Here is a 20812-nt window from a genome sequence, read left to right on the forward strand (position 1 = left end):
GGAATAGAAAATATAAATAATAATAAAATTAGTTATAAACTACTTTTAAGGCTAAAAATATGCACTTAAAATTTTTAATTTTCAAAAAATTGAAAAAAAAGAATAAAATTAGTATTTAAATTTTTTATGAAATGTACTGAAAAAAAGGATATGAAATGTACTGATAAAATATTTATAAAAGATTTGAGATTCATAATTAAATGAAAAATACCTACAAAAAAAAAAAAAAGAGTTACCAAATCACCATCGTTCTTGATGAAACAATAGTATTTTTACAGTTTCTTCAAAATTATATTACTTTTATAGGATTTTTACATGTCATAACAACATTAAGCATCAAATTAAAAGTACGGAATTTCATCAATTCAAATGTAAAAAATAATAAATATTTATTGGACATAAAATTTATTAGTAATTATGAGTTGTCGTATCATATACTTTAAAAAAAATATTCTCGCAATAAGATTGTGAACCAAAAAAATATATAGAGTAGGTGATTGTGATATTCAAATAAAACAACTACAAACCTTCACATAGCAAGGTTTTTCTAGTGCAACCTCACTCTAAATCTTGTGCTACTATGCACACGAAGTAGTAGCATTTCAAATTTTAATGAAAAATACGACTTATCTCAAAAGATGAAATAATTAATAACAACATAAAATAAAAATTAATACAAAAAATTACAAGAGACTATATTTGAATAATATAAAATAATAAAATAAGTAGAAAATATCAACGGAGGAACTTTCAGGCAATGGTTAATGTTAGCAAAATTTGACAAAGCGTGCATAAGATCAAACCCGAGATCAGAGAAGGGGTGCCGTGAGGCTGGTGATAGCAGATGCTGGATTTTTATGCCTTTGCCTTTTAGAGAGATGTACGCCTATTCATTGTTGTACTCATTATCTCTCCGACTTCCTATTTTATAAGGAGAAGAAGGGGTAACTGTTGTATTTATCCAATGGGTCTCTGAGAAACGAAAGGGTTCCCTGATCTCCAATGGGTTTCTGAAGGGTTACGTTCCTATGGATATGATCGTTGGACGAAGGGTTAAGATCATATGGATATGATCGTTGAATATATTAAATTTCTCACAAATGTAGGATAAGACACGTGAGGCCTCATAGCCAAACATGTCAATATCTCCCACTTGGCTATGAGGGCGGAGCATAATAAGTCACATGCATTCTCCCGCTTTTGAATATGACCTTAATAAGTCACATGCATACTCTTACTTTTGAGTATGACCTTAATAAATCACATGCATACTCCCACTTTTGAGTATGACCTTTAAGAAAATATCTTGTCGTGAGGTATTTCTCATGCTTTTACGGATATGCCTCTCATAACAAACGTTTATCATGAGGATTTTCACGCTAATGTGGATTTGTCACTCAGGAAAAATGATTTACTTAATCCCATTAAGCTCACAAATGTCCATCATGAGGATTTTCACGTTAATAAGGATTTATCACTCATGATAACTGAACAAATGTCAATCATAAGGATTTTCAAGCTAATGCGAAATTCTCACTCATGAAAATTTTCTCTGACTTAAACATTTTTAAGTCTCATTAAGCTAGTCTATCATGAGCATTTCATACTAATGTGGATTTCTCACTCATGAAAGCTGTCTGACTTAATATATATATATATATATATATATATATATATATTTAAGTCCTATTAAGCTAATGTGCTTAGACAGTAGTTCAACACTTAGATCTTTTGTTAATGGATCAACAATCATATCTAATGAGGGCAAGTATTTAACATTTACTTCACATTTCTCAACTACATCCTGAATGTAGCAATATGAGACACTTATATGTCTTAATTGTGGCTTGATTATCATAAAAAATTTGGATCGGTCTGTCGATTATTTGCAGCTTCAAGTTATTTATGAAGCGCTTTATCCAGACGGCATGATCATCGATCATATATGATGAGGGCAAGTAACTAACAATTATTTCACATTTCTCAACTACATCCTGAATGCAGTGATATTGGACATTTATATGTCTTAATTGCGGCTTGACTATCACAAAAAATTTGGATCGGTCTGTCGATTATTTGCAGCTTCAAGTTATCTATGAAGTACTTTATCCAGACGGTAAAAATACAAGCAGTGCTACATACAAAGTATTCTGCTTCTTGTGTGTACCTTGCTATATACCCTTGTTTCTTGTTAAACTAAGAACAACTACCCCTTTAAAGAGGAAAATATGTCCTGAGGTGGATTTACTATCATCATTTTCCCAGCAAAATCTGCATTTATATATCCTACAACTTCAAGCTTTTCTGCTTGAAAACACAATTTTGGATGCTTTGTTCCCTATTGTACCTTAGAATTCTTTTTATTGCTTTCAAATTACTCAAATATGGTATTGTACATCTTACTGCATATACCAAACTACCAATAGCTTGTGTAAATGGAATGTTAAACTTTTCTTGTCCTTCTACTGGAAAATCATTCTTAGACAACTTTACTCCCTTTTCATCAGGAGTAGACAATGGTTTACAATTTTCCATTTTAAATCTTTTAAGAACAAAGTCAAGATATCTCTCTTGGCTCAAGCACAATAATTTTTTATTTTCTATCTCTAGTTATTTTTATGCCTAGGACATAAGATGCTTCTTCAAAAAAAAGTCATAACTTAGTCTTATCAATCATTTCTAAGTTATTTCTAGCTATTAAGATATCATCTACAAATAATGAGAGTATTGTAATTTACTCCCACTCTTCCAGACGCACACAATGGTTCAATTTATTTGCTTCATATCTCTTCTCATTCCAACTGTAAGATGACATCATGAAATGTTAAGTATCATTGTTGTGAAGAATGTTTTAAACCATATAATGACTACCATTGCTCGCCACTTAAAAGGCATATGCTTATTTTTGGCAGGGCCATCTCGTACGGTATTGGACCATCAAAAAATGACTCACAACTCAGCATCCCTTCAAATGGGATGTTGCAAAAGAGTCCATTTTTTTATTTTTATTTTATTTTATTTTATTTTTTATTTTTTTAATGGGCAGGGCATCCATTGCCATTCTCAAGAATGGACAACATATAGGGACTTGAAATTTACAAGAATTTCCATATTAGGACTAAGATCTCGTCTCAACCATATGCGGCTGCAAATGGATGGTGGATCTCCCTGACTATCTATGGTGTATGATATATCCACACTAGTGAATTGCTAACCATATCATCCATGAGAGAATTCTCAGTTGTTTCCATAAAACCCTTCAAGTCTTCTTGGGAAGCATTTATAATAAGTAAAGAATGAGTGGCCACATCTGTGACGTATGCCTTTTCCACCATCCTATACAAGAAATCACAGGCTTCATTTTTTAAGCCCTCCTTCCATAGGCCACAGATAATCATATTATATAAGGAGGAATGTAGGTATTCTCCCACATAAACTACTATTTCCAAAATATTAACCACCATGTGCATCTTAGGGGGCAGGTGACAGTCTGAGTGCAACTTCACCTATGTGGGGTATCTTCCTAGAGAACCAAGGTATGTAATTCCAGCTTGATTTTTTTTCTCTCTAAAAAAAAAAAAAAAAAAAATCCTTTATATCTCTACAAAAGGAAATCCTCAAAGAAAAAAAATGAACCTTTCATCTTTGTACCGCTATTAGAAAGCATCTCCCTTAAATTTACTTCCTCTCTCTAAGCAAGCTGCATTCTCTCTAAAGTCTAGACTTTCTCTCTCTAAGCCCCCGTCTCTCTCTCTCTTTGGCAGCTCAACAGAAGCCCTAAAAAAAAACGACCCATCACGAATGAACATATTTTTTTTTTTTTGGAATTTTTGGTCACACTGATGTTCCTTATAATTGTCTAAAATTTAAGGGCTTGAGCAAATTCCTACCATTGAAGCTACAGATTTTAAACCGCCATGCCAAACAATGAAGATTTCCTACCAGTATTAATGTTTGCTTATATAAACAAGTTACATGCTAACAACATCCATTGAATCCTTTTAAAAAAATACCGAAAGCCAACATTGATATGATAAGCGAATGTAATTTATGAAAAATAGCATTGTAATCAACCGTTTAGTTTATCTTAAAACAGTTTCAGACAAACATGAAGCATATAATTATTTGCACGACAGCAAAAAACAAACAACTCTTGCCTTAGCTTAATAGAATCGAGCTCTTCATTCAGCAGCACTTGTTAAACAATCAAATCCCATAGTGATGAGGTATGTGACATCCGAAATTAAACGAAATATGCGAATAAATCAATCAACATGCCAAAATTATACCTCTTGAATCATTGGTGGTCTTTGATTCAGAGCAGCTAATTGTAATAACCTGCTTCCTCAGTGATAATTTCAATATTGCTGGTATTTCATGCTGATCAAAACTATGGAAGAGTGATATGGGCACCGGTCTACAAATCTAACCATCGCAGGTGCAGTTAGTTTGTCCTTTACGTTGATCAGCTTGGGACTTGGACACCTAAACAGGCCTGACCGGGCCTTTATTTTTTATTATCCTTTTTTTTTATTGTGGCTAGGGCCGGGCTTGGGCCTGTGTCTGGACTTGGGCTAGGGCGAGCCCTCAGGAGAATAAGGCCGGTCTAGGGCTTGGATTGGTTCGGCCAGTTGCCAACCCTAATGTTGTTTGTGCATGCATGGATAAAAGGGAGAATCTCTCTCACTCTCATTCATTTTTCAGAAAAAGAGAACTCTCTCACACCAAGGAGCACGTGATAGGCACACATCTCTCAAGCGAAGGGGCACGTCCCAAAGAAAGGGAGGCCTTCTCCTATGTATGTCGTTACAGCAAAAGATGCCTTTTCCTAAAACTTGAGATAGGGGCACTTTGTTTTGAAATTTGACAGTGGCTTTTGAAACTTGAGATAGGAGCACGTCTCACAGTTGTCTCTCTCTTTTCTTTTTCTTTTTTTTTAAAAAAATAGAAATATCAACAATATATAAGGCAACAAAATAACAAAAAATAAAATAAAATTGTAGCCACTGATATTAAAAAAAAAGAAATCAGCTGCACAGATTATTTTATTCACAAAGGCGATTATATTTATGTGACACAAAATTCTACCATATGAAATCTAAAATATCTATCCTTCCACATCACTTTGTAATTTCAAGCAATCCCTTAAACAAATATATACATGCCAATCTTTTAAACAATACGTACTTATCCATCCTTTAAACAATACATGATATTCAGTGACAATCAGCGGTATTCACTGAAATTCACTGCAATAATACCAATAGAGGTTTATTGTTTTGAAAAGATGTGAATAAGATAAAATATATATTTCACGTATGCCTCACCATTAAAGATATACTTTAATGTATGCGAATCCAGTACAAGATAAGTGTGAGCAGTATAAGATAAAGCAATATGGAAGATGGAACCTGATGGCTCGAATACCATTGTTAGCAAATTTTGATGAAGCGTGTATAAGATCAAACCCGAGATCAGAGAAGGGGTGTCATGAGGCTGGTGATCGTGGAGCCCGGATTTTTATCCCTTTGCCTTTTAGAGAGATGTACGCCTATTCATTGTTGTACTCATCCTCTCTCTAGCTTCCTATTTTATAGGGAGAAGAAGGGGTAGCCGTTGTATTTCTCCAACGGGTCTTTGAGAAACAAAAGGGTTCCCTGACCTCCAACGGGTTTCTAAAGGATTACGTTCCTATGGATATGACCGTTGAACGAAGGGTTACGATATGATCATTGAATATATTGAATTTCCCACAAATGTAAGCTAAGACACGTAAGGCCTCATAGCCATACATGTCAACAGTTAAACCGTATGTAAATCTACCCTGTATATATGGGTGATGGGAGACACATAATGAAAGGCAAAGCTACTGACCCCATGAGTTTCATATGTTATAAAAAAGAAAATTATTTTATTTCCTTGGAGACACAATTGTAAATTTTAAGAATATTTTCCTTAAATTTGCTATCTGCGTGGGTATTCTTCTCTCTCTACACTTGTATTCTTTTTGAGTAATTCACTATATTTAATGATATACATGAGATAAAGCAAAATACAAAACACACTTCAATGATCCTTCTCATTGATTTTCTCTCCATTTCTTCTGGCACATACTTCTCTCTCCTTTAATCTATCCATCTCCTTGATTTTCTTTCTATTTCTCTTTCTCCCATGCATTTCTCTTTCTCCCATGCACTCTATGTTTCCATATCCTCTCCACTTCCCTTTCTCCCTCAAAGATAGGGATTTGACACCACGAGTTTCGCTTTCTGTCCCCTTAAAGATGGAAAGCGATCTATCCCCCAGATTCTCTTTCTCAATTTCCCTCACAAACTCTCTATCTTCCTTAAATATGATAAGTATCTCTCTCTCTCAAATATCATTCTCCTATATTGATATAGGTGTATACTCCCACTCTCTCCCTTCTAAAATAGGCACGTACTGTATTTCTCGAAGATAGAAATATATCCTAAAATATTTATAGAATTAGGACCACTTTTTATTTTCACAACACATGCCCACCCCTTACCTTTGTCTTAATAATGTAGTACATATATAGATATAGATACCATCAAATGATCCTCTATGTCCCCCGCATTATTTTTCACCTTTCTCTGCAAGGTCTATTTACCCGTGTCCTACAACCTCTCGTCTCTCTCCCTCTCTCTCTTTGTAAAGTAATATTTGATTCATTTTTTGATACCCTTTTACACATTTAGATTATTGTATTGCAAATATCAAAACCCTTATCTATATATCATACTAAAATACAAATTACAATATCTGAAACCCTAATTTGGATTTTTGGAATCGAAATGTTATCTACATTAACTCTAATAACAAAATAGGATTTCTAATTAGATAACTGTCATGTACATTAATCCTAGTACTACAAACACCGAACACCAATTAATGTTTTCAAAAACCTTATTTATAGTGATCTTAATACATTATAACTAGGTTTACTCTAAATTAGGTGTAATTTAATTATGGTTCCAACCATATATTGTAAAACCCTAATTTACGATAAATTAGGATCACTCTAATTGAGGTTTTCAAAAGCTAATTAGAGTAATGTTAGTGAACTTGAATTCCAATTGTTGTAATTATTAACCCATGGTCACAACAGCTTTGATTGACTTGATTTGGTACAAGCGTCTATACCGTGATTGAACTTAATCTTTGGATAGTGTAGTTAGTGTTTTTGAAACTTTAATTTACAACAACCCCATTGACTCTAGTTACTGTAAACTTGGTTGATTGTAATTAGAGTTGCTGCAATTTTGTTTACTGTAATTTTCAATGATTCACATAAATTTATTGTAAACTATAGTAATTCAAAATAATTATATTCGGTCTATAGTAATTTTGGGTAACATAGAGCAATTCACAATAATTTAGTACATATTATTTAGGCTTTTAAAAGTAATTTATTTAGATTAGCTCATTCATGTCTTTATTATAATGATAATGAACGTCAATATACATTTGGTAAAACCAATGTTTAAAAAAACGCCGAGTCGAACTGGACTCACCCGGTTCGACTCGGGAATCAACCATAGACGTCTCGAATCACTCAAAAAATCGGGAATCGCCCAGTTCTAGAGAGAAATGGACAATTCTGTACAGTGACTCGCCGATTCACTGTACGGAATCGACGAGTCCCGTGAAGAACACAGGTTGCACAGTGTTCTTCACGGGATTCTTCAAAATTTGTCATTTTTTTATCATTTTTCTTGTTTTTTTTGGCATGTGATCGAATATGTAGGCTTTAAACAGCATTATTCAGCTTTTTCATGTTAAATGGTTGAGAAATTTTGTGTTTTTGGATCACGAAAGTTGCATTTTTAGGGTTTCCACCTTTCCTTGTGTTTCATGCCAAATAGGGCATGAATCTATCAAAAAGTGTAGGCATTTTGATCGTAAAGTTGTTCATCAAAACTTTCTGTTACGAATTTGTGATAATCGTTGAGAAAAACAGAGTTATTTGGAGATTGAAAACTCGGGTTCACAAAACCAGGTAAGAAGTTTGGATTTCACTGCATATTTTGAAGATAATGAGTTCAATTTGTAGGGTTTTTAATCTTTATTGTGTCTATTATGATTTAACATATTCAATTTTATTTAATTCGATCAATTACAGCATGATTTTTTAGATGACCACAGTGATATCTGTGAAAAAACATTTATGCTGTTTTTTTTTTTTTCCGCCTTTCGATTTTTTGTTCATGATATATTACAAATAATGTGTTAGATTTCTAGCGTTTTTAATCGTTATAGTGTTGTTTATAATTAGATGTATTCAATTTGATCGGATTTATTCAATTTGAGCTTCATTTTTTAGATTCAATGACTGTTGTCTGTGAAGAACTGCGTTTTTTTTTTTTGCTCAATTTAATCTATTCGATCTGATTTATTGATGATAATGTGTTCAAAATTTAGGGTTTTGATTCCTTATATTGTTGTTTATCAGAAAATGTACTCAATTGGATGTAATTTATTCGCTTAGAGGTGGATTTTTGAGTTAAAATGGCTTATGTAAGATAGCTCTGTGAAGAACAGATTTTTATTTTTTATTTTTTATTTTTTTTTATTTTTTTATTTTTTGTAATCCATGATCGAATTTTTTGTAATACATGATCGATTTTTTTGTAATCCATGATCGAATTATTTTTTTATTTTTTTTTATAATCCATGATCGAATTTTTTGTTTTTTTTTTTTTTTTGTAACCCATGATAGAATTTTTTGTAATCCATGATCGAATTTTTTGAAATCCATGATCGAAATGTTTGTTTTTTTTTTTTGTAATCCATGATCGAATTTTTTGTTTTTTGTTTTTTTTGTAACCCATGATAGAGTTTTTTGTAATCCATGATCGAATTTTTTGTAATCCATGATCGAATTGTTTTTTTCTTTCTTTGTAATCCATGATCGAATTTTTTGTTTTGTTTTGTTTTTTTTTGTTTTTTTTTTGTTTTTAATCCATGATCGAATTTTATGTAATCCATGATCAGATTTTTTGTAATCCATGATCGAATTTTTTGTAATCCATGATCGAATTTTTTGTAATCCACGATCGAATTTTTTGTAATCCACGATTGAATTTTTTGAAAATTTGTAATTTGTTTTTTTAATCCATGATCGATTTCTTTTTTGTAATCCATGATCGAATTTTTTTTAAATTTGTGATTTTTTTTTTAATCAATGATCAAATTTTTGAAAATTTGTTAATTTTTTTTTTAATCCATGATCGAATTTTTTGAAAATTTGCTATACTTTTTTTTTTTTTATCCATGATCGAATTTTTTGAAAAATGATGATTTTTCGAAAAGATGTGAAAATCGTGATAAGGTTTTGATTATCATGATGTATTAAACCCAATTTTAAATTTTTATTGTTTGAGTTTGCTGTACTTTTTTTATTTTTCCATGATCGAATTTTTTGAAAAATGATGATTTTCCGAAAAGATGTGAAAATCATGACAAGGTTTTAATTATCATGAGGTATTAAACCATATTTTAAAATGTTATTGTTAAAGTTTTTGTTGAAAAAATTGTATGTTGATAGATTATTTATGCAAAAAAATGCATGTTATTATATTTTTAATGCAAAACTGTATTTTTTTAATCTGTTGTTAATGTATTTTTTAGTTGGAATGACTGATGTTAGGTAGCTCTGTGAAGAATTGTTTTTATTATTAATTTTTTAATGCAAAAAATGTATGTTCTTGATAATTGAGTTGTAGCCATGTTTGGAGCTTTCATTTTGTATTATATTATCCTGAATATTTGTAATTGATATGTACGAAAATATTATTGTCAATAGAGGTATTTTGCAATAACAAATAACAACAAATATGACTACATGAACTACCCCAACATATTATCACTACACATGGTGATTATTTTTTTTGTTGAACTGTCAGATTAATTTTTAACTTTTTACATCTTAAAACAATTGAATCATGTCAAGATCTACAGAAGACCCTGCATGGCAATATGGGGTCGGACTTGAACCCAACAAAAAAGACAAAATTATTTGTAAGTACTGTCAAAGAGTGATAAGTAGTAGGGTACATAGGTTCAAGCAACACTTGGCAGGGGTTAAGGGAGATGTTTCTGCATGCACTAGTGTCCCTAGTATTGTAAAAAAACAGATGGCGGCAATTCTTAATGCAATCAAAGGTAAAAAAATTGTCAAACATAGGATGAATGAGGAGATAGCTAGTTTATAGACGCCATCAAGCAGGAATGATACAGAAGAGCAATTTAATAATGACCTAGAAGAGCAATATAATAATGACCTAGACATGACCACAAGATTGAGTTTACATGAACAATATCAGAGGGAACGTGAGTTTAGAATGTTCGGTGGGTCTAACTCAGACATGCATGGTGGGCATAGCTCAGACATGCATGGCGGACCCAGCTCGAGCATGTATGGCGGGCCCAGCTCAAATATGTATGGAGGGGTTGGTGGCAATATGTATCAAGGAGAATCAGATGTTGAAGAAATTATTTCTAGGTTATCTAGGAGTGTCAGTATTACAGGTCATGGTCGTACAGACCCATTTCTCTCAAAGCCTAAGTCACAACAGATGACCTTAAAAGGCATGGTTAAAGGTACAAAAAACATGTTGGGGAGATATGTTGGTAAATGGTTCTACGATAAAGGGATTCCCTTTGATACAGCCAATAGCCTATATTTTCTACCTATGGTCAGTGCAATCCAGAGAGTCGGGCCCTGGTAAAACCCCCGACGACGTATGAGCTCAGTGGGCCAATATTAGATGAAGAGGTGGAGGAAGTTACAAAGTGGATTGAAGAATATAAATAGAGTTGGCCAAGGACAGGCATTACTCTCATGAGTGATGGTTGGTTGAATAAAATTAGCAAAAAGGAGTTTTTAAACTTCTTGGCCTATTCCCCAAAACGTACAGCTTTCTTGTCTAGCAAAGACGTATCAGGGACGAAGAAGGATGCAAACTTCTACGTACGACTATATGATCAGATAGTGGAGGAGGTGGGAGATAAGCATGTAGTCCAGTTTATTACGGACAATGCACATGCATGTGTTTCTGCGGGCCGCAAGTTGATGGATAAGAGGAATCATCTAATATGGACCTCGTGTGCTGCACACAGCATCGATTTTATGTTAGAGGAGATCAGTGAGATCAAAATTGTGAAGGAGACTCTAGAGGAAGCAAGGTTGGTGTCGAGATTTATAGACAACCACTCTAAAATTTTATTTCTGTTTAGATAACACTCTAAGAAAAAAGAGATAATCAGGCCTGCCATAACCCGTTTTGTGACCGATTACTTAGCTGTGGACTTCATTCAAGAATATGAAGGTGCATTAAAGAGATTATTTACTTGTGAAGAGTGGTTAAATGATCGCCTCTCGAAGTCCAGTACCGGTATAAAAGTGGACAACATAGTCTCAAATAGACGGTTCTGGTCTCGATGTTCCAGTGTTGTAGAGGCCACTGCCCTTTTGGTCACGGTGTTAAGAATGGTGGATGCTGACAAGAAAGCTACTATGGGTATCCTTTATGAAGGTATTGAGAAGGCGAAATCAGCTATTGGGGAGAAGTGTAATTTTGCTAGCAAAGTGATCGAGATTATAGAAAAGAGGTGGAACACCAAATTTGGACGTCCAATTCATTATACTGGTAAATATATATTTATATCATTACAATGTTTCATTTTAAATCATTTTTTTATGAAATTGTAAATGACTTTTCTATCTATATATTTTGTAGGTTACGATTTCAACCCAAAAATTTTCTATTTGACACCTGAACATCACCACAAGATTATGGAAGGGGTCAGATACATTATTGCAACCAAGTAGCAGCAATACAAGAGGTATTATTTAATGTTTGGGTAAGAAATTCATTGAGTTGTTATATTTGTGAGGAATAATGCACTAAAATGTAATATATTAGTTTTAGCTTGCTATGTATAGGGATGCTATAGGATCCTTAGAAATTAGACTTGCCAGGAATTTTCAAACTATGATGGATCCAGGTTATCCCCTGGCTAATATTTTGTTCATTCATATATTTAATCTTATGAATTGTTCTTGCCCTTACAATGCATTTTAATCCAGCTGAATGGTGGGAGATATATAGTATTGATGCACCTCATCTAAAGAGGATAGCAATCAAGGTGCTCTCCGAAACATGTTCTGCTATTGGCTGTGAGCGCAACTGGAGTACGTTTCAATGGCTGCACACTACTAGGAGGAATCCACTCGCTTTTGAGAAGCTTCGTAAACTAGTCTACGTTCATTATAATTTAAACGTCCGAGAGCGACAAATAAGAAAGAAGCTTGAAGACTATGGGCCAATAGACTTAGACACAATATTTGTCACAGACACAGCAGACCGATGGGTAGTAGAAAAGAAGGAGTCAGTGTTGCACAAGAGAGCGTTCCTTGAGGCTACCGGTGATGAAGATCTTGAAGAAAGTGCTGAGCAGCATGAAAGAGGAAGCAGCCAGCCAACGTATCCACAATTCGTCGGAGATGTCAGTGATATTGCACCTAATGAGGGAGAGTGGGAAGGGGGTCTAAGAGAAAATGAGAGAGATGATGATTCTGAGGCCACCCTTTCCCAGCCACATTATTCACATATCGAGTCCCAACAGCAACAGTGTAGGGATGAGTACGACAGTGTAGGTGAGCATGAAGGATGGAAAAGCTTCGGGGATTTTGGATTGGGAACACAACAAAACACTAACACTCAGGGATTTGGGTATAGTCAGACGCCTGCTAATATCGATGATTCGTTTTTAGATCGAATCAATGAATTGTCAAACGAATTCAATCAATGGCACCAGCGTGACCAAGAAGAACAACAACGTCGTCTGTCATTTTATTTTTAGATCGTATGTTACTAATTGTATGCTTTATTGTAGTCCATGTATGTTGATATACTTATTCCATGATAATTCTATGTTTATCCTTTTGTGTGATGTAAATTAAATGCGGAATAGTAGTTCATACATGGAAATAACATATCAATATTCACATATTCATGCAAAAACATGAAAATTCTTAATGGAGTACCCTCATTTCTTATTGAATTCCTAAAAAACAATATTTATAATGAATTTGAATAATTTTTTCGGATTTTTTTGAAGCTTTATTCTGACCGATTCAGTTGATTCCAGATCCGGATCGTCGATTCGCCGATCCAGATCGATTTTTGGGGTACCCGATCCTGGTCACCGATCCGCTTTTCAAACCATTGGGTAAAACATTTGGCCTTGCATTTTTATGACAGGTGGGATAACAAAAATCACTATAAAAAAAAATTGTGCTAGTGAATACTTGTGTCTAATTATATAAAAGTTAAAATGATAACATGTGAGAAATCAAAAAACATAAATAGCTGCCAAAATAGCTAGATCCATCAAGTGAATAGATCTAAATGTTTCATATGTCATTGATAATTTTGTATTTCTATTTTTTTTTTTGTTTTTTGGAATGGGCGCTCACGTCTAGGTGGTCAAGGTGGCGGGTGCCACAACATAACGTTGTGGGTTCTATTCTTATCACTGGTAGATGATCCATTCCCTACTGAAATACCCAAAAAAATGCTTTTCTTTTTAGTTTTGGTAATACTGAATGCCAATAATTTCTCACATAACGTTATCCACGATGGCTGCTCTTCAAAAGCACCAATAGTGGAACCGGGTCCCTTAAAAAAAATGGGGTGCTCCCCTCAATGATGTAGTCAACTTTTGAAATGGATAACTTTTTTCCTAGTATAACTGTTGGAATGAGTGACTGCTGGTGCATTAGAAAGACTAGTAATATGGGCCATTATTTGGAGGGAAAGGTTTCTATACTTCCCCTACCTTTGCCCAATGTATTTAGATACTCTTTGATCTAGATCCAACATCTCATAGTATATTCTACAAATTGAATGACTATGAAATTTGTATGTGCCATCATCTCAATGGGGGTGTACCTAAAAGAAATATTATTTTTTATAAAATATAATGACCAAAATACCCCTAAAACATTTTAGAGGTATTTTGGTTACTTTATTTTATTGAGAATATTTGTTTCATATTTTTTACAAGTACGAGTTTAAGAAAGGAGTGGACACCCAAAAAATATTATATGGAAAAAACATTAAATAAATAATGTAGAGACATGACAGTTGTGATTGGGGCCATCTCAACCGTCTATTTAGAATGGACGGTTGGATAAGGAGAAGTATATAAGTTTTATGCAGTATGGGAAGCATAAAAAACAAGCCCTTACTTGAAAGCACAATCTAAATTAGTGGCTCCAATCAATTATATTGATTATGTTAGTTATACCAATCACTTATGCGAGCTGGGATTAAGTTTGATAAGTTAGGGTGACTGAGATTAGTTAATCGACTATATCCATTACTTATATAGTTAGGTCTAGCTCAAATTAGCTATGTCATTTAGCTAGGTGAGTTGGGATCAGTTTCCATAAATTATGCTACACATTTAAGTTGGTTGGGATTAACTGCCATCAGTTGTGCTAGTCAATTATGTTGGTTGCGATCAGTTATGTTGGTTAGGTTCCAGGTGGTTTCGATCCGACCAGTTATGTTAGTTGGGATTGGCCATGCTAGTTGAATACTAGGATTTATGAGAAATTATATTTGTGTTACAATCAATTTAGCAATTGAGCTAACATTTCATGCGAGAGAATCAATTAACAATTTCACAATTATGGATGGGCTATGAGTCTGGTTTTATGACTCAAATGCAACATCTTAAGATTGTTACACAAAAGCTCTCTACTTCAATGTTGATTGGAAAGAATCACTCAGCCATATCCATAGTTCGATGTACTTATTGCAAACAACATGGACATGAAGTTCGATGTACTTATTGCAAACAACATGGACATGAAGTTCGATGTACTTATTGCAAACAACATGGACATGAAGTTTAATTGTCCTGCTAAACAGAAAAATAAGCTTTTTGCTCATAAACCCACTACACAAGACCTCAATGTCAGACCAACTCATTTCCAAGTCATCTTACTACAGAAGACGTTCACAATGATCAGACAAGTTATCTATGGTATTGGTAATACATTTTGCTGATGCATCTATTTTGCCAGGAACCTCAAATACAAAATATTAGTATATTGACTTTGGTGCTTCTAATTACATATCTTTGGATTCTATTTTCTTGCATTCCCATGTTTTGTTAAAATCCTCCATTAATTCATACTGCTTGTGGTTATATTACGTCTATACATCATATTGGTTCAGTTGAACTTCTCAACTGTCCCTTCCTGATGTTATCTTAGTACCCAAACTGTTAATGAATATGATATATGTAGGACAATTGTGCGACCAAGGTTTTGACTCTCCTCCTCTAGCTGTGTTGTATAGGATCGCTTGATGTAGAACCAACTTCGGATAAGACATAGGGTTGGAAGACTATTCGTTCTGGAGGACATACATGTTCCAAGATATAATAAGAAATTTTTTACTAATTGGTTCAACTAGTTCATTGCCTTCTTTTTCAATTTGGCATAGCAAACTAGGACATGTTTTTTTTCCTAGGGCTAAGTATTTAGTATCAACTGGCAAATTGGACTTTGTTCAAACCACAAATTTTATTTGTTGTATTAATTGCAAGTTGGTGAAACATACTCCACTATAATTTCCTAATAGTGAAATTATTTCCTCTTCTCTTTCTGATTGCATATATTTTGACTTGCGGTGTGCTCATTGTTACGTTATTTTTGTCGATGACCTTTCTCGTCTCACTTTGGCAATACCTATAACATTATAAATCAAACTTTTGTCAAGTTTATGATGAGTTTTTGACTATGATCAAAACCCAATTTCAAAAAACTATTAAAACTTAATGTTATGATTCTCTTAAAGAATATTTGTTTATATCTTTTAAAATTTCTTCCAAATATAATGGGACATTAAATACGTTTTTCTATCCTAAGACACCATAACAAAATGGTATTGTGAAACGTAAATATTATCATATCATTGAGAGTGCATGTACCTTGTTACTTTCCTCTTCTTTTATGTGAAAATTTTGGGAAGAGGTTGTATACACATTTGTTTATGTCATCAGTTGTATTTCGCTCTCTATTATAGGTAGATTGTCTCGTTTTGAAAGACTTTATTTACCTAATCCTAATTGTTCCTGACTTTATATTTTTGAACCGACATATCTCTTACCTAAAGTTGAACAAAACAAGTCATTTGAGAAATCATCCATTTATGTGTTTTTGGTTATGGCATTCAACAAAAAGGATTATGATCCTAGTTCACAAAAACTTCGTATTTCAAGCCATATGATTTTCTAAGAAAGATTATCATTTTATCCTCTTTCGTGCTTTCGTCGTCTCTCCAATTCACAGCCTGAAATCTAGTTAATTTATTGACCCTTTCACAAATTTATTATAGTCCAATATACAGTTCTACCATGACAAAATGGAAAAAAACTAAAAATCATTAGTTAATTATTAATTCAAAATATAACACCCGTTGCATGGCTGCTATTGAACAAGGTCCGAAAGTGCTCATCTAAAATTATATGGCTATTGAATAAGGTCCTAAAGTGCTCATCTAATATCATATAATTACACTGCTTGCACATCATAATAAATAAAAGTATTTTTTATTCTATACTACTTTTGTTATCCTAAAATATTTTTTATTTTTAAAATAAAATATTATTAGTTAAAAAACGGTATAATACCATTAGGCACTCCATAGAGGTGTCATGTATTTTTACGAGGTCAATATGCAATCAGACCCATGTGTGTCCACGGTTCGTAGCGGAGCACAAAAGCAAAAGCCAAAAACTTATATGTGCTCGTGGGAGCATAATGTAGATTCAGTCCCTCGGTTATAAACCCATGGCGACTGCGAATAGGTTTTTGGGTATCCAGGTTCAGGGTCGACGGGGTTTTGAGTTGCAAGGGTCTCTGAGGCTTTTATTTACAAAGAGTTGGAAGAGGACTGCTGGTGAAAAAATGGTGGAAAGTTGCATCAATATGCTTTATACTGGTAAGTTTTTTCGAGGGATAGTTTTGGGGAGAGAGAAAGTGAGGAGAAAAGGGTTCAGTAATGTTACTGTTGTTGTGATTTCCAAATGCAGAGATTTTGTTGATCAATGGTGGTGGTGGGGGATTTGGGTTCGCTAAGAATAATAGTTCCAAGTTGAGTTTCTCTCTAAATCACATCAGGAAGGATTGCATGCAGTGTTTTCTTTCAGAGCAATCTTTTCAGAAAGTGTTAAGTGCCCATCTTTTCTCAGTTGCAAGTGAAATCTCTCTCTCTCTCTGATTATTGATTAGCTTTTGAAGACTTCAGAACATAAGGTTAGAGAAACCTGTTTCATGAACTAATTGGTTTTTATAAATTTGTACCATATTTTGTCAATTGTAGATACAAGCTTAAAAACAAATGATCCTGGTTAGTGTAAAAGAATCTTAAAACAAATTGTTTGCAAAAGCTTAAAAACAATTCAAAAACTCGGCTCGGGCTTGGACTCAGGACTCGGACTGGCCCAGGTTGTGCACTGGGCCAACAAGGCCTAAATAATAACGAAAATTGTCAAAAACAAAACAAAACAAAAACAGAAAAAAAGAATTAAACTAAAAAAAAAAAAGGTCCCAATAAGATGGATAAACATATAAGAGATGGATTTAGAGAAAAACTGATTTATAGTTCAGAAAAATCCAGAAGGGGAAGGAAATATGCAAAATAGGGCACAATGCAAGAAATAATCATACATCATCATAAATTAATATGATACATTGATTTTATATGTATATAAGATATTTATACATTGATTTTATAAATTAATATGATTTTTTATAAATTTTTATTATTTTTAATTTCCCTGAGTTTTACCTGAGTATTATGCTCGGCAATGGGCTTTGAGTTTGAGTGGACTCAGAAGAACCACTTCTCTCGAGAGAGTTCAGGCAACAGAAGGTCTAGCTTACACTCTAGGTTTATGATGAGATCACAAGTTGGAGATCTATATGATTTAGATGGACGTTGAATTTATGCTGGTGGAGCTTTGAAAAGAGAAGATGAAAGGCTTTTAGAGGGGGGGGAAATGATTAGAAATTGAGAGAGAAAAGAGTATCTTTTGTTCTTAAAGTCTAAAAATTGGCCTGTGTTTGCTACTTTATCCTTTGGATTGATTTTTCAATGTTACCTTTTGTTTTGGTTTTATTTCCTTAGCTAGGTTGTGTTGGTGATCGGTTTGATTGAAAGGTTTTTTTTTCATTTCTTAGCAGCATGGCTACCTTCAACTTGTTTTTTGGTATTTGTCTGTTTTATTGTACTTATCATTTTTTCCTTTTGTTTATTTGCCGACAGATGGAGCACATTATGATTACCAAAACAATAGCTGAAAAGGTGCCTTACAATTATTGCGCTTGTTGAATGCTCTATTTATAGAGGAATCTTCTGTAGAACTGTTTCTACCTCAGTAATGGTAGAGAACAGCCGAACACCATCAAGTTTGATGGATGGTCAGTGTTGAAAACATAGTGGGGCTGACCAAAATTTGAAAGGACCCAAGTGGTAGGTTTCACTCTCTCTCCTGCACTGTCCATCAATCAAATCAATGGTGTTAGGCTGGTCTCTACCCTTAAAATAATGTATGTTTATTATATTCTAAAAAAGAACCTCATTATAAGGTTGTAGAGTTTGTAGTTCAAATTATATTTCTTTGTGTTAATTATATACTTCTATTAACAGGCTTTACACTCGGGCATCGACGGCATCGGCGGTATTGGAAAATTAGGTGTGTTGATAAATCTACTTTTATATTAGTTGAATTTAGAATGGTTAGGTTGGCTATTGTCATTTGAAACTCGTACCGTTCTTGTTGATAAATACCCATATTGTTTCCTATGTAATGTAAGTTACTAAGTTGAGACTTGTCAATCAATTTGTCTATTCAAGCTGAATTTGTACTTTTGAATTTTTTCTCTAGCTACATAGTTTGGGTGCATGCTTTTTTAGAGACTTGACACTAGGTTACTTTTGAAGGGTTTCAAGGGCTAAAGCTACTTGGCCTTTAAAGTTTGTAACACTATTTTAAAAGTTGACTAATTGGTCTCTGCATTTGCCCGAGTTGACTCACCTGGAGACCCTGGTGAGTACTATAGGCATACCATGGGACTCGCCTGAGTCTTACACTTTTGGACCCTTTTAATCCTTTTCTGCCTTTTCTGCCATGAACTTGCTTGGACCTGTTAGACTTAGTTGAGTTGGGTGTGCCTCATTGGGCCTTGGGGTCCTAGCGAGTCTTGACCTGAGTTTGGCTTGTAAGGCATTAATCCGTCATGTAGTTATTTAGTATTTAGCCTTTTTTTAGGGTAGTAATTTCTGTCTTTAAACTAATTAAGTAAAATTGGTCATATGAAGCTATGCTACTAGCATGTTTAGATAGGGTGGTTGATTATTCACTTTTAGGTTGACTACCAATGTCATTTACCGCTTGAGCGTGTGTCTTTTAAGGATAAGGGAATGTGATATGAGATTTTTATTTCACCATATCTAAGGCACTAATGACTTATCTGGATTTTGGGCATATAATTTGTAAGAATGTTATCTAATCTGTATTTGAACCAATGATAAAAAAACTCGGCAAGGTTGACTAAGACTCTCCCAATTCACTTGAAATTGGCACCTTGTTGATTCCTAAGGACCCCCATCATGTTGGGGGAGCCTATTGCTTTCGAAACCTAGATCTTGGTTGTGTTGGACTCATGTAGTTTTTTGAGAGTTACTTGATATGCTATAGACTTGTAGAGTCTGACGCTCTTATGACAAAAGGGAACTAGAAAACCAAAGGCCTTTTTTCGATTTTTCAACTGTTTGGGGGTTCATGAGGTGTGAAAAAAAGAGAGAAAAGATTGGGGTTATTTTGACTCCCTCTTTTGGATCCAAGGCCTAGATCAAAAAAAAAAAGCCTAAAATCTTTCATTTTCAATATTTTTAGTTTTGGGTTTGAGCAGAACTTTTCATTGTTTGGATCAAGTAGATCGGATATCTATTCTTAGGGTGCTTCTTTTTACTGCAAGCCATCGCTTCCATCATTGTTGCAGTTCCTATGTTTGTTTGCGGGATGTGTAACGTAGATTTGAAAACCGTGGCTTCTGTGCCAACCAATAGAAACCGGGACTTCTAGATTACATGGCAGCCCCATCTTCCATGCAATAGAGACCCCGTATAGACACTTTTGGAGTTTTGATTTGTGATGGGTTTGGCACTTGAAGTGCATGATCCATTTTTCTTACTTAAAAATTTCAATTATATGGGTTTGCCACTTGATTTACTGAACCCATATGCTTAGCAATTCTTTTGAGCACTTGTTTTTTGAATTTCAAGTGTCGAACTCATAACTCGTTGTTAGAAAACAGAAAGGGAAAATTATGACCCCCTCCCATTACTGTTTCTCTCTGCACTTAACCCCCCAAGTAGAAGTTTCTTTTTTTTAAAGACCAACATACCCTCACTTGTTACCCCTTACACCCCACGATCTTTTCTCCCAATCATTTCCCCCTCTTCCCCATGATTTTAAAATGCGGTCGCATAATGCATTATGCGTTGGGCAGCTCTCTGCATATGTGGCTGCATCCCGCATAAACCGCATATGCAGCCCGGTAATTTCATAAAAATAAATTCCTCGAGCTGGGGTATTTTTTACCTTTTTACCCCCAAAAAAGGGGGAAAGGGTTTATGGGGTATTAAACCCCCCAAACAACAAAAAAATAGCCACATCTGTGGCTTTACTTGAATCAAATCGA

The 20812-nt window shown here is 34.1% G+C and overlaps 1 protein-coding gene across 8 annotated transcripts in view; it reads left to right on the forward strand.

Annotated features, from left to right (window-relative positions):
- Nucleotides 1-16808: 16808 nt before the first annotated feature.
- LOC110007385 (uncharacterized) overlaps nucleotides 16809-20812 on the forward strand; it is a 59874-nt gene continuing 55870 nt past the window's right edge. For 3 of the 8 annotated variants that reach the window (XR_016042488.1, XM_088849416.1, XM_088849417.1), the window contains exons 1-4: nucleotides 16809-17045; nucleotides 17137-17359; nucleotides 18372-18578; nucleotides 18756-18801. Coding sequence is in view for 3 of the 8 variants with exons in the window: in XM_088849418.1 (XP_088705544.1) it covers nucleotides 16895-17045; nucleotides 17137-17197; nucleotides 18372-18387 (228 nt within the window). In the remaining 5 variants the exon portion in view is untranslated. The remainder of the gene's footprint in view (nucleotides 17046-17136; nucleotides 17360-18371; nucleotides 18579-18755; nucleotides 18802-20812) is intronic. The other 5 variants (XM_088849419.1, XM_088849420.1, XM_088849418.1 and 2 more) reach the window with 4 other exon arrangements.

This window comes from Amborella trichopoda, chromosome 10 (genome assembly GCF_054954075.1).
Source record: "Amborella trichopoda isolate Santa Cruz 75 chromosome 10, AtrichopodaSantaCruz75HAP2 v2.0, whole genome shotgun sequence".
NCBI classification, from domain to species: domain Eukaryota; kingdom Viridiplantae; phylum Streptophyta; class Magnoliopsida; order Amborellales; family Amborellaceae; genus Amborella; species Amborella trichopoda.